The sequence below is a fragment of the Cyprinodon tularosa genome, unplaced genomic scaffold (genome assembly GCF_016077235.1).
Source record: "Cyprinodon tularosa strain WSP-4 unplaced genomic scaffold, ASM1607723v1 ctg95, whole genome shotgun sequence".
NCBI lineage: Eukaryota > Metazoa > Chordata > Actinopteri > Cyprinodontiformes > Cyprinodontidae > Cyprinodon > Cyprinodon tularosa.
The window spans coordinates 494,429-508,602 of NW_024039729.1; the positions used below are offsets into that span (position 1 = coordinate 494,429).

General features: G+C 37.5%; 1 protein-coding gene across 2 annotated transcripts in view; it reads right to left on the bottom strand.

Moving 5' to 3' along the window:
* Positions 1-203: 203 nt before the first annotated feature.
* Positions 204-14,174, bottom strand: part of arhgef25b (Rho guanine nucleotide exchange factor (GEF) 25b) — a 39,599-nt gene continuing 25,628 nt past the window's right edge. For both annotated transcript variants that reach the window (XM_038275260.1, XM_038275259.1), the window contains exons 4-16: positions 11,387-11,505; positions 8,605-8,671; positions 8,408-8,511; positions 8,188-8,257; positions 7,465-7,554; positions 7,244-7,336; positions 5,508-5,558; positions 5,344-5,421; positions 5,079-5,270; positions 4,815-4,995; positions 4,541-4,731; positions 4,317-4,457; positions 204-1,020 (exon numbers count right to left, since the gene is read on the bottom strand). In XM_038275260.1, the coding sequence (XP_038131188.1) occupies positions 916-1,020; positions 4,317-4,457; positions 4,541-4,731; positions 4,815-4,995; positions 5,079-5,270; positions 5,344-5,421; positions 5,508-5,558; positions 7,244-7,336; positions 7,465-7,554; positions 8,188-8,257; positions 8,408-8,511; positions 8,605-8,671; positions 11,387-11,505 (1,482 nt within the window). In that variant the 3' untranslated portion in view covers positions 204-915. The remainder of the gene's footprint in view (positions 1,021-4,316; positions 4,458-4,540; positions 4,732-4,814; positions 4,996-5,078; positions 5,271-5,343; positions 5,422-5,507; positions 5,559-7,243; positions 7,337-7,464; positions 7,555-8,187; positions 8,258-8,407; positions 8,512-8,604; positions 8,672-11,386; positions 11,506-14,174) is intronic.

The window sequence follows — 14,174 nt, forward strand, 5'->3', positions numbered from 1 at the left end:
AAAGGATTTTCATGTGTTGAATGTAAAAAGTGGTCCAGTGTTTAATACGGTCCCTTAAATCCAAATTATATACACAAATGTTTATTTCAATTTAGTAATAGATACCAATTAGTTCCAGATAGCAGAGATGCTGCCTTAAAAATGTGATTTGAAAAGACAATTCATATTTAAACATAAGGAAAAAAACAAGAAGTTAGGCAATAACCATTGCAATGTCATTTCAGTTTTATTCTTATTTTTTTTCAGTACACGACATACATATACAAACTGTTATGATCCAACATTAATTATTAACATTTAAGGTGACAGTGACAGACAGACCTCATTTTAATCTTTGTTCCCTTTTTCCTCAGCCGACTTGATTACACAACATATGTCGGGAGAGTTTCCAGATGTGCTTATTCCAGATAACACAGTAGGTGGGATAAAATAGTCCATGGAAAGGAAAACACACATTTTTTGCTAATCTGTAGGAAATGCACATATAGATCTGATCTGAGACTTAATCTGCAGGTTATAGTTACTCCAAATTGGTGCAACATCAGGCTGTGGTTGTAGCATGGGAATTTTATATACTGCCTCTGAGGGAGACTCAATTTAGAAATGGCTGATTAGGACCGGTTATAGTCACTAAAAAATACCCATTGAAATACAGAAAAATAAAATTAAATACATACCCTGGCAAAGAACACCAAAGTCTGCAATGAAAAAGGTGTTTTCAAGACTGACTTACTACCATTTTGATTAACTTTATGTTTATATGCTGCATATGCGCACACCCAGACACACTCAACCATGGAGTTTTCCATAAGATCCCCTCAAGGTTGGCCCTGCAGGCTTTCCAATGAGCAAAGGCATAAACACCTGTCCCAACAAAGTCCAGACAAATGGAATGAGTTCATGACTTAGAGATGGTCAGTTCTGCTCGCTCTCCTTCAGTTGATCCAAGCTGTTCGGACGAAGAGCTGGGTAGTTTGCTCCATCACTGAATGCAATAGTCTGCAAACTGGCATTCACACCCTGAGAGAAAATTTAGAAACACACAAATATCAATAATATATATTGCTTTCCAATCTGTCAGTGGTGTCAAATGTATATTAATACATATAATACTGTAATTCGTAACACAAGGCACTTCACAGTCGATCTAATCAAACCACACAGACAGATTGGTTCAAGGTTTTCTATATATGGAAACCTAGCTGACTGCTTTGAATCACTGACTTTGAAGAACTAGATGAGCCAGTAGTGGCAGCAGACATTTGCTTGCATTGTATCATTAACTCTGCAGCAATCACTCGCACCGACAGCAGAGAGGGAAAACTCAATTTGAAACAGGAAGTGGGCTCTGGGTGAGCAGCCTTCTGCTGATGCAGACTGGTGTTCAAAGAGAGAGTGGAGACATACACGCCCTCCGACAGGGGGGAACAACCAGGTTACGGTAGTTATCCTGGGCCCACATTAGGGGGGGGCCTTGAATCTTTTCCCACAAATATTAATTTTTTTTTTAAAGATGTTTGCAAGGAATTGGATCTTTATTCTTAAGTTTCATAAAATTCTTTCCTATGATCCATTGGAGTATTGGGATGTACCCCCACCAGCCATTCCTTCCAACTGGTTATGCCTCTGACACAGTTTCTCTGAAGTTTGTCAAGCTGCTATACATAAGATTGGCTGTGCTGCAGGTGGAGACAGGAAAATACAGAACCTGTATCTTCCCCACCGTACACGGTCAGGCAGCAGCTCCATCCCTTTAACATGAAGGGTACAGCGGCTCTAACCTAAAGAAGCCACATCAAGCCAGAGGAACAGCTTTAGATAGAATAAAACTTTAGATCGACCTCACCTGCAAAAGCCTGAGAAGGCGGTAATAGCTTCTAAGCACTCTGGTGGTGCAAAAAAACTCTGCAGATTCTGTCAAGGGTGTGTTCCCTATCTTTGCTAGATAAAGTTATAATTAAGACTGAACCAATGGGTTTTGTTAACAGGTTGAGAAGTTTTTAATTTGTCTGATATGACTATATGGCACATCCACAGCTGCAACAATGCTGTGGTGGAAGTGAATAAATAGACAATCCTTCTGTGAAACCTTAACTGCTTAAGAAAGATTTCGATCAGAACATTTTGTGGTCCAATTTTAACATGACAAATGTAGAAATCTATAAATGGGATCAAATGTGTAGGGAAAGCCAAATGTGCTGCATATTTCATAAATAAAAAATTGGAAAGATCTCTATTTCTAAATGTAAACATTTAAATGATTTCTTTAAATGCATGCATTAAATAAATAAATAGAGTTTTTTTTTTAAATCCTTAATAAAAAAAATAATCAAATATTTTTCACGTATTTATTAAATATTTTTGCTTCCAGAAAAGGTTATTTGAAAAACGTAAAATTTTAGCCAAGACCCTAACCCTAACCCTCATTCAAAGATTGATCAATCAGGGCTATACAAAATATGAATTGACAGGCCCCCAGTCGTCAATTTATTTATTTTTTTTCCGGGCTCAGTCAAGACTTTTAGCTGGCCTGGAGACATAAAAAGAACATAGAAGCACTGATCCCTAAACACTTAGTATGTTAGAGACAAACGTAAACTAGTTCCATAGGTGGGTCTGTCCAGAAAATAAATAGTAAAGCAGATAAGCTGGGCAAAAAGTTGGTAATCTTCACCGATATGTTTCCTCAGAATCAGCACCATGTTTCTAATACATGTGGGAGGATTCTGTACCTCTTGCAATCATTTTCAGTCAAATTTATTAAGAGGAAACATCAGCTTTTATTAGAGAGGGCAAAAGACCTCTAAAAAGGTTGTGTTTACAAATTTTCTGGAACAACAATTCCCGCTCCTTCCTTTACAAGATGAGTCAGAAGTGATATTGCACACAAAACCCTAAATCTGTTTTTGACTGGTCTCTGTGAGCTGATCACACCAAGTCCAAAAAGCTCAAACCTTCCCTCTATGTGCAACTCAGGAGTGCATGTATTTGAGTCTTAACCTACTGGAAACCATAACCAGTGTAATTATAAAAGGTCCCACATCGTGGTGTCATTTTATGGGGTAGAGTTTGTATATTGTCCACTTTTGGCAGCAGACAGAGCAGTGGTGCTCTGCTAAGAGCATTAAAGTGAACTATTTGGAGGTGCGCCAGCTTGGTGTGGACGTTAGGTTGCAGCCTTGGCATTAGGCCAATCCTGTGCTAATTCTCTGAGGACCAAGTCCAGCACATGCATGCAGCTTATTTGTCTATAACACATGATGAAGCATGGGAGTTCTCTGAGCATTTTCAACATGCACAACATGTCCGTGGTGGGAGTATGGTGGTTGATTATCATGGTGGCAGGGGGATACTTGAGGAGACTTGTCAGCTTATAGAGAACTCTGTCTTGATGAACCACAGGGGACCTTTATCAGACAGCAGTGAAAAATCCACATTCTGCTTAATTATTTTATGTTGTAGTGCACTTGAAGAAAGGCAAATCAGGGCATCTTTTAGTTCGTTTGAAATGGTCTGTGTCACTTTTCAAATACAGCAGTCGCTAAAGACCAACAGTAGACTTTAAATCTAAATTGAGTTTTAAGTGGTGTACTTTTTAAGCACCCATTATATGCTAAAAAAACAAACAAACCCAATCCTAATTTAACCCGACTGCTGTACTTGTTGCTATATTTATGAGATCACAAATTCTAGTAGTTTTCCACCAGATTAGGACAGCCGTTTTTAGACCTTTTTTAGGTACATGGGAAATTGCTCTGTTCTCCCATGCAGCTGAAGCACAATGGAAACACTGCAGATCCAAAAATACGAAGCTGGAGCCAAGAGGACGAGAACAAGGCTGTGGATTCAGGCCAGATCAGCTTGCCTAATGAGTACTCTTCAATCAAACTCTTGGTGGAAGTCTTAGCAACCAAGATAAAAACCAGCGGGTCAGTGGGTTTTCCATAAACCAAGAGACTGAACGGGCCTGGTAACAAATTAGGCTGAACGGGTTTATAAATCCACTGAGAAAAAAACAACAGGATACCAGACAATGGCAGCTGGAGACTTATTTCCTCTAAACATCAGTGATCGTGACACAAGTCACAGAGATTATAGCTCTGCTAATATAATCTACACAATTTAGCTGTCTACTGAATAAAAAATATTATAACATTATTCATATTGCATAATCTAAGGAGCTGAAATGCATTGTTACAAAATAATCTATCTTTTTCTCCCTATGGCCACAGACTATGTTTTTTTTTCTCTATCAGATTGTGGTTAACATTCAGTGCTACATTTATAACAAACTCCATGGGGCTTGGGTAACCTACCATACAGCGGTGATGGCTGCAGGGTGAGAGGGTGCTGAAGGTGCTACAGTCATGTTTCACCTCTTCGCACAAACTGAGCTGCTGTTGAGAGGAAAACGAAGGGTGGCCCACTCGAAGAGTCACAGCAGATGCGTTTGAGACCTTAAATGGTAAGAGACATCTGGTAAAGATGGGAGAACAGGGATGAGGTACTGTGCATGAGCATAACTGTGCGAATGAATAACCTGTGATGTAGAGCTGAGTCGTGGTGAGTGCAGAGAGGGCAAGGAGTTGTTGTAAAACAGCAGGCAGGGCTGGTGACGCCGCTCCATGGGCGATGAGGAGTCAGTTGGTTCAACACCTGCAGACTTCATGCTCCTACCAAGGCTGTTGGTTGTGCCTTTCCTGCGCTGGTACTCGATCGGGGACTGCAGGGCTGCAGAGGACAGGAGGATGTGTCACATCACTGTGAATCACTGAACTCTGATTGGATGCTAAAGCAAAACTGAGCTTTGATACCATTTAAGAAGTTCCTCTGAGAGTCTAGAATCTGGACGACATCATTGTACCAGGCTTGTTGTATTTCCATAGATGAGGCATGCATGATGAAGCGGGTTATACTGCCATCTTTTCCTCTGGACGTCAGGACAAGGCAGTATGGATCCTCTTCAGAGGGCCCCTCTACACCCAAGCAGCTGACCTACAGAGCCGAGATTGGTAAGATTAAACAAGAAGAAAACAAAATCTCTATAATTTCATGCAAAGGGAGCCCTCTCTCTTCACCTTGATGCTGTTTTTGAAGGTATACCCTGGCAAAGGACAACCCTTTTTCTTCTCTATCGGCTCACTGAAGATAACCAGCTGCTCAAACAGAAAGACTCGTCTCTCCCTCACTCTGGATACTATGTTGCCTTCCTGCTCGCTGACGGAGAAAGTATCCTGTTGGAGCAGCTTCCCCTGAGCTGTAATCTTCCCCTGGAACAGCACACAGTCAATCCATTACATCTCATTTTTCGAAACGCATCAAATATTTGAAATGTTAATTTACCTCGAACCCCTGGAGCCTTCCAACATTCATCATATCATTACAGCGTTTTGGCACAAAGCACATCACCTCCACTGCTTTCTGAGAGATAACATGGTATAAAAGTATTAAAACAGGAATAGAATAGAATATAGAAAAGACCTTAGGGGGTGAAACTTAGTCCAAACCTGAAGCTTTTCAACATCCCTTCCTGCTTTGCTGTAATATTTCAAAAAGTCCTGAAAGTGACAGAGAGAGGAGTGCATGTTGATATTTTGTAGTAAGACTGTTAAAAGTGATTGTTATTATGGATGAGAGCAAGAAAATATCCTACAGTAAAAGATATTTTCATCAATTAAAAAAGTTATTTAGATTATATTCAAACCTTGGTGCCACATAAATAACCATAAACGGATGAATGTGTGAGTTGAGGCTGCAGAAAGCAACTGTCTGTAGTTTTAATGACAAAATGGAACATTTGACAATAAATAATGTTCTAACAAGAATATGTTGAATGGATTAATGAGTTTTATCCCTATAACGTATAAATCAGGAATGTCTTTCTTTTGAATACTAAAAGATTTCAATGCTTTTCAGCTCTTTTCATTTCCTTTTCTTTATGCAGTAACAACAGGTTATCTTTAGCGTTCCACTACATTACATAAAACCCAAGGAATCGGGATGCCTGGACCCCGTGTGGTTCCTCGATGCCTGGATCACACACGGGGAATTGCTGTTGTTGGGTGAGAAGTGACATTTAGGACTAAGGTGTGTACTGAGTTTAGGTTGGGGTTTAGGTTAAGTGTGAACCCGTAATCATTAAGGTTGGGGTAAGGGTCATGGGTAATGTGTGAATTAATGGAAGTGAATGGGAAGGCCCTGAAAAGATAGTGAGACAAGTTTGTGTGTGTGTGGATCTCTTGAATCACTACTGGAGTGAAACTCATTAAGAGTACATTAGCAGTGGCATAGCCAGAAAATGTTTATGGGGTGGCCCGGCAGGAACCAATGTGTACTGAGGAGTAGCCGGAAGTTGATAGCAGCCAGAACTAGTTCAGGGTCAATCTACGCTGTACCTACAGCAAAATAAACACCTACATATTTCCAAACAAATACTAACTAGATTTTCCTAATGCTCTTACTAATAGATAAACAAATATTTAGACATCTGTGTTCTCTAAATTACATATATATTGGATGTTCTCTCTAGTTTGATTTCCGGGGGGAACATCTTTTCTATTGGAGTACATTTGCTGTGGATCCACACTTCTAGTGTTTATGTTTCCAGTTAGCTTTGGTTCAGCTAGCTCCAGCTCTCACTGTCTAATTTGAAAATGTTACTGAAAAGCTGTTATTGCATGCACAGTTATTTAAAAAATGGGCATGTCTTACCAATTTTCTGGAGGGAAATCTTCCACTATACACAGTAACTGTAATGCGTAATATTAAGATAAACATATACTAATACAAACGTAAAATGTTTATTTTTTATCTCGAATTACATAGAAGACTCCAAGATGATTTGCAGACACATAACTTTCCCATCTCTCCCATAAAATACAAAAACTAATTCTGAAAAGAGCCTGAATTCTGTATGTATCATTTGTAATGTTAGTATAATGACCTAGATTAAAAACCACTGTATTTTTGTGGTGTTAATATAAGAACAGTTAAGATGTACAATTGCTTAAAGCATTTAACTTCTAACACCGGATGCTTTAGAGAGAAACTCGCTTTTCAATAACATTAACATGGGCTCATCTTGAAGGGGTGGTCATTAACAGGCTAAGGGTGGCCTGGCCACCCTGGGCCCCCATCTAGCTTTGCCCCTGCTCATTAGACATTTGTTTTCATTACTAAAATAAAAATGATAGGAGGAAGCAGTACCTGTGATTCACCATTGTAAAATATAAATACTCATCACCTTTAGCAGCAGCTGGTACTTCATGATCCTCTGAACGGGTTTGATCAGCAGATCATTGAGCTGCAGCCTGTGGCCCAGCTGCTGCCGGATATCCTAGCAACAAGTTAAGACCAAAATGTTTGACTGTGCAGTTGAATACACTAGGACACACTTTGTTGGACAACATGGCTATTTTCATGATACAAACTTCGATCTGGTAATGAATGATCAAATTCTCTCACCTCAAAGTAGGTCTCAATGTACTCTGAGACAATATGTTCCGACCTGGGTTTATTTTGGCAGTAAACCACATACATGTGAAGACGGCGCTCCTGCGGGTTTAACACAATCAGAGCCTCAAAAGGTTTTTCTAAATACTGAGTTTATGAGAGCAATTGAAGCAGAGGATGAAGAGAGACAACGTATATTTACTGGTTTCCTCTCAAATTTTACTGGGTTCCCACCAAAGAGTTTCAATATCAGTGCACAAAAAAAGGCTTAATTAAAACCTTCACAAAACTTTTATAAGCTGCAGCTTGCAACTGTAGTTTAACAAGATGGTTGAGATTCATACAAAATATATGTAGATCTCAGTTTTTTATTTTTATTTTGCATCTACATTTAAAGAGAGAAATTTCATTTTACTTGTGTTTGGAGGAAAAAAGACATTAGAAAGCTCTCAAACTGCTAAATGCGCTTCCTTGGACCAACAGCCTAGTCTCCATGGAGAATCTTTAACTCTGATTGTAGTCTTTAAGGACGCTTTAGTGGAACTACAGTGATTATGAGATCCTTTTATTCTGCAGCTGCAGCTGAATAAACTCGATCCCCAAAAAAGAAAACACATCTGAAAGACAGCTGGCCAAAAACTTTACACTGGAGGGGATCTGAGACGACAAAACGAACCTTCATCCAAATAAAAATCATGCAGTAAAAGCCTTTCATTGCGGGTCGTTCAGACTTACATGTCTAATAAAGAGCTGGGCCAGGCTGTCTGGATCGCTGATGCATTTTTCCAGCTCTCCCAGGAAATAGCTGCATGACAGAAGCATCATCAGACACAGTCATATTTTCAGGCAGGACACAAGCATCTAAGAGCACATGACACATGCTGGAACATCAGGAAATATCTGAAAAACTTAAACTGTATTAGATTGTTAAGATTCAAACAGAGTGGAAGCTCACTCCTTGTGCCAGTCATAGATCTGGTGAATGTTTCCGAAGACGATCCTGTCTTTTCCTCTCATGTCCTCTGGAACGCCCTGATTAGCCATCATGCTCATGTAGCCCTGAACAAACAAACATCTACCATTTATATCTGTCCTCAAACACAAATCTTAACAATGTTTACCAAAAGCAACTCAAAGCAGATGGAGACATACCTGAACTATGAGTCCAAGATCTTCGACGTATAATCTCTCTGTCTCTATCAGCTCTGCCAGCACATATCTGGGAGGATTGGGAAATAAATAGAAATGTGAAATGCTTATCAATGGTCTCCATGATAACCTTCATGAACCCTGTAATGTGTTTATACTTGATGGGTAATTTTATTTTACACACTTAAAGTAATTTCCCTTACTTATTTATAGGTTTTTGTAATGTATGCCATTTCTTTGATGTGATGGCACTGTTCTTACAGGTACGACATGTTTATAAATGAGCATTTCACAAACATCAGGCTCAGATGGTAACACGCAAAAGTTCCTATAACCAATCGGGCCTGGTGATAAATCATAAAAAAGCTTTTAAAATTCTGTTGAATTGTATTTACTAATATTAAAAAGGTCTGTTGTATTTGGTAAAGATTTTAATTTTGAGTTTTTTTCTTTTTTCAAAAATAAATCGTTGATAATCAGAAACCAGCCTCTGCACTGTTAGCCGCCGTCAAATATGTTTTAATTTATTGCCTTTTACTTGTCTACAACATGGAGATGCCAATGACACACTGTCATTCATAGAACATTCTGACTATTAATTTGTGCTGCCCCCTATAGGGATGCTGCCCTGAGCAGAGAGCCATGTCACTTATAAAAAAAGAAAAACCTACTGCAGATTGTAGTCAGAAAACTTGAAATGATACAGTTTGTTAATTCAACTTTTTTTATTAGCTTTTTTTTATCTTTAGCTTCTTGGATGGATCTGTACAGTTCTGACTTGCAGACTAGAGATGCACTGATATAGTTTTTTCCAGATCCAATCCAAACTGATACCTGGGCTGAGCACATCGGCCGATATCCGCTGCAATATGATTCAACTGTGAAATGGATGAACCATATATTTCCATATGAATGCTTTAGCCTCGGCATAAACATTGTGTAAAAAAGGTAACAAATTCACACACATATAAATCTACTCTATATTGTCTATTAACAAATAGGTAACAAAAAAATGAAATAACAGTTCCATGTAAAGTGCAATGGATTGGATCTCTGATATCCGATATCAAGTCACCGATATCCGATCCAGCTAATTACTCAATAGCAGAGCCAATATGGCCGATCCAGGTATCGGATCGGTGCTTCTCTTTTACAGACACTTAGAGTACATTTATCAGCATTTCTTTTAACAGCAAATCTTTTTATATGAAGTATAGTTTTTTTTTTCTTTTTTTTCTCTAGTTTTAATAATAATCCAAAAATATTTTTCTCTGATAAATTACCCTGCTGCAAGTTTTCTTCCTTTGGGTTTAGGAAATAAGGCACAGATTTGACTGCTTTTATCTTCCCAGCATATAATTTGCAATTTCTGTAATAAGATAACGTAGATGAGTTAATTTCTTGATGTTTAGTTTCTTTTTTTTTTTTTTTTCCACTGGACTTGTCATTAGACTATTTTGTGGTTGTCTCCTTCAATAAAAAACAACAACATTAACCTCTGCTGAACATAAAGTGCAAAGTGCGCAATTTGAGCTTTGGCAGTGAGAGGAAATCTTAAAAAAGATTTTTTTTTTTTTTTCCAAATTAGAGGCGTCGTTGAATTTTCTGACAAATAAAAAAAATTATATATTTGTATAGTTAAATTTTATAATTTATTTGCATCATTTGTGATACATTCAGTATTTCTGTATGATCTTTTATAGATTATCTGTTCACTAAATCTGTCTTATGTGTAAGGAAGGCTTTTCAAGAACAAAAATATCACACTTATGATGCAGAGTTCTAAAAAAACTCATGTATTAAATACAATGCACTTTGCTTTAAAGTTTTAAGTAAATAATCTTCAATTGTGACTTAGTCTTAATACAATTGACCAAAGTGGAAAAAAGTAGATCGGTATGTGTTCTGTGGTCAAGATTTGTACAAAAATTCTATTCAATGATTTCAGTGCACAACCAACCCTGTATCTTCAGGCCCTTTTATACCCATTATTGAATTCATCTTATGCAGTCAACTGAAGACTAAAAACAAACAATGTAAAAGTCCACCTGCATTTATTTCAGAGCTCTAAGCAGATTGAAGGTTAAAAATGTCCCTTAAATCATTTAATGATTTCTTTTTTATGTCAAAATGTTTATAATTGGGGTTTTATTTTAGCTTTTTCGCCTTAGGAGTCATCTTCTAAAACAGTAAAAAAAAAACAGAAAGCTGAATATCATAATTGATAATAATGATTGAATTTTATATAATATAATAATATATATAATATAATATTATATAATATATATAATATATTGAATATAATATAATATTCAATATGATTGAATGAAATTAACTCTATTGATCTTACAATGGAGAAATTTACCTCTGCATTTAACCCATCACCTTGGGGAGCAGTGGGCTGCCATTGTGTGGTGCCCAGGGAGCAGTGTGGGGTTAAGGGTCTTGCTCAGGGACCCAGAGTTGCAGTCTGTGGGAGTGGGGCTCGAACTCAGAACCTCAGGATTCCAACCTCTATGCTCTAACCACTAGGCCCCACCAATGGTGATAATAAGCTGACATTGATCTGATTATTCTTTATGTGGAACATCAAACTGGATCCTGTCAGTTGATATTATGTAAATACACAGCAATAAGAATTTCTATTGTTAGCTCAATTACTCAGTGGCATCAATATTCAGGACACTAAAGGGACATTTGAGAGATATTTTGCAGCAAACTGCAGCATCGGCCTTCTTACTTCCTCTCTATTACATTTAATGCACAAAAAGATTTCACTACTCACAAACTCTTCTCCAAGGCAAGCTTTTTCTCCTCCTCGCTGTCCATTACAGCAGATGGTGAGTCTTCAGCCCCGATATAGCTGTCCTCCACCTCTAGAGTGTTTACACCAGATGTTAGACTCTGAAACAGAAAAGCAAAATCACACAAATGATAAGAAACTTTGCCAAGATATTCGAACAAGTTGAGAGGATTTGGGGGTCTGTGTGAGGTTTAAAGCTATTCTGATGCACAAAGAATTAACATTTTCATTACGCTTGGAGGTTATTTGAGAAATAAATCATAAAACTTCTGACAGTACAGTGTTAGCAATATTATAAAAAAGCCGCTTGCAGGTTGAAGAAATTTAGGAAATTCAAAAAAATTTCCAGCTGGATATTATGACAGCAATGCACCTCCTAGTAACCTGGGAGTTAATGAGCACCTTTTATTACTGCTGCAGTAGAGACAGATAAGCAGACATGGCGGGTAATGGTGTGCTGCTTGTCAAGTCATATAACAGATATCAGGGTCAGTGACCCAGGCGCAGCGACTGGTTATATAACAAATACCCCTCCTCACCTAAAAAGCATCACGGTCTAATGTGAAAATGACTGTAATCCCCTTGACATGCTTTGGTCCAAACACATTTTGTCCTCTTCCTCGGCGCAGCAGCTCTTTTAATCTCACTGCAGAATTGTTGCACAATTCTGTCCACAATGCTTTTCATGTTAACCCAAAGGCATTTTTGTGGCTTATCCTTTTCACTGCTGAGTTAGACGAAAAATATGAAAAATTAACTCCTCTGATGCCTGGAAAATTAAATTTGTGTTATTAATGTAACAATCTTTAGGTTTGCTGGTTTAACAGAAGAATATAAAATTGTGTAATATGATGGATTTTTTTTATACTTCTCTGTGTAGCTGGTGGAAGATATCTATCCAGTAGTGATAATTGTGAGGAAAACCTTTTTTTCTATACAGATATGCCCTGTCATGTAAAATGAACTATTTAAGTTGTATTAACTAAATAAATTGTATTAAAGGTCAGAAGTTGTTCTCAGTATACATTTTTTGTTTGGAAAATAAACAAATTCTTTTTTAGCTTCAGTCAGGCCAGAAATAGTGTACTGCGCATGTGTACACATGTGCCGTTGATAATTTTTGGCTTTATGCGGTTTCCTGATGGATCTGATTTTTCTAAGACCCACATCTTTATTACCAGGTGGCCACTACACTGTTTACATTGAAAAAGAAGAAGGAATATTTTTAAGATAATTCTATACAAGCAGTCCTGGTTGTTTTATGGTTTAACAAATCATTAAAATGCCTCCTAAGCTCTGAGAGGGACTAGTATGATTTGGTGGCCACATGACACACACCTATCTGAGAGATAGCATTTGTTTTAGTCTCATTGCTGAAAGATGGTCAGTGCTAATATTCAGCATTGGTAACATTTCTAGAGACACTTTTACAAAGTTATTGTTTGTTTACCAAGGTACATTTTTTACAGCACTGCATATTATGTAAATCACAGTTTTTGTTTGAGATGCTTCAGCACTGATTTCAGTTGATGACTGATTAACATGTCTTGAACTACAATCACCTGAATCAGGTTGGTTAAAGTAGCGACATGTCTTACATGCAGAGCAGAGTGACTTGAGGACCGGGGTTGGAAAAACAGTGCTGTAAATTATATGAAAGATAAGTTAGGGTAACAGTGAGGAGTACACTGTTGCTATATTAAAATGCGTTGTGCTAAAAAGAGATATGCAATGCGTTGATTTAAGGAAATTTGGTGTACAACAAGAAAATCAGACTGGGAAACAATTTCCTACATCAGTATCATGAATGCATAACTGTAAATTTGAACAATTTAGGGAATTTTATTGCACAAACATCTGAAATTATTAATTATTATGAACAGAATTAATTGATCAAACAAAATAAAACACTTTAGGAAAGAAATCAAATCTAAGTATTGTGAACAAGATTTGAGAGGGTTGAACTGTTTTACAGAACATGAATATATGAGCATGAGTTTGAATTAATTAGTGTAGTTTCTTGAAGAAGTGTTACTCTACGTGTTCTTTCATCATTTTTCAAAACTGTAGTAGAATTCCCTATGATTTTGAGTTTTAACCATTACAATGTACCTCATAATTATGAACTACCAAATGGGACATAATGTACTCTGAATAAATCCAGATGTTCTGCAAAAACCTCATTGGTGAACAAACAAGGTTAAGGACACAGCAGAAAAGGATAGAGAGAACAACTGGAAAAGCTACAAAGGTAACGGGGCATCTAGATTTTTAAATACCCCAAAGGGACTATAACTGAACTGAAAGGTGGTTATAGAAAGAAATCACTGGAGGGCTGAATAGGGATGCATGCCTAGCGATATCTTGGTAAGTGTGTGCACATTTTCCTCCTTTGTGCAATTATGCACAACAATACTTTGTTTGTATGTTCCATTAAAAAAAGAGTTAAACTACAGGGGACAAGAGGAGTGAAATAAATGAAACATTTCATCAGTCAAACTATTTGTTCATTTGAGGAAAAAACATTGATAAATTTTTTTTTTTGTATTTTAATCCTTTGCTTTTGTGACGACACTTGACCCTTATTGGCTGGGGAGCTCTCCAACAGACCGTTTTCCCTCACCTTGCCTTTAGATTTTTATTCTCCTAATTTAGAGTTACAATTTTCTGGTAAGTGTGACTGATTTCACCCCGCTATGAAGATTACACACTTCATCAGAACTTACAGAAGCCTAAGAGAGGGGATGAAGGAACCTCTTTAGCCCCATGA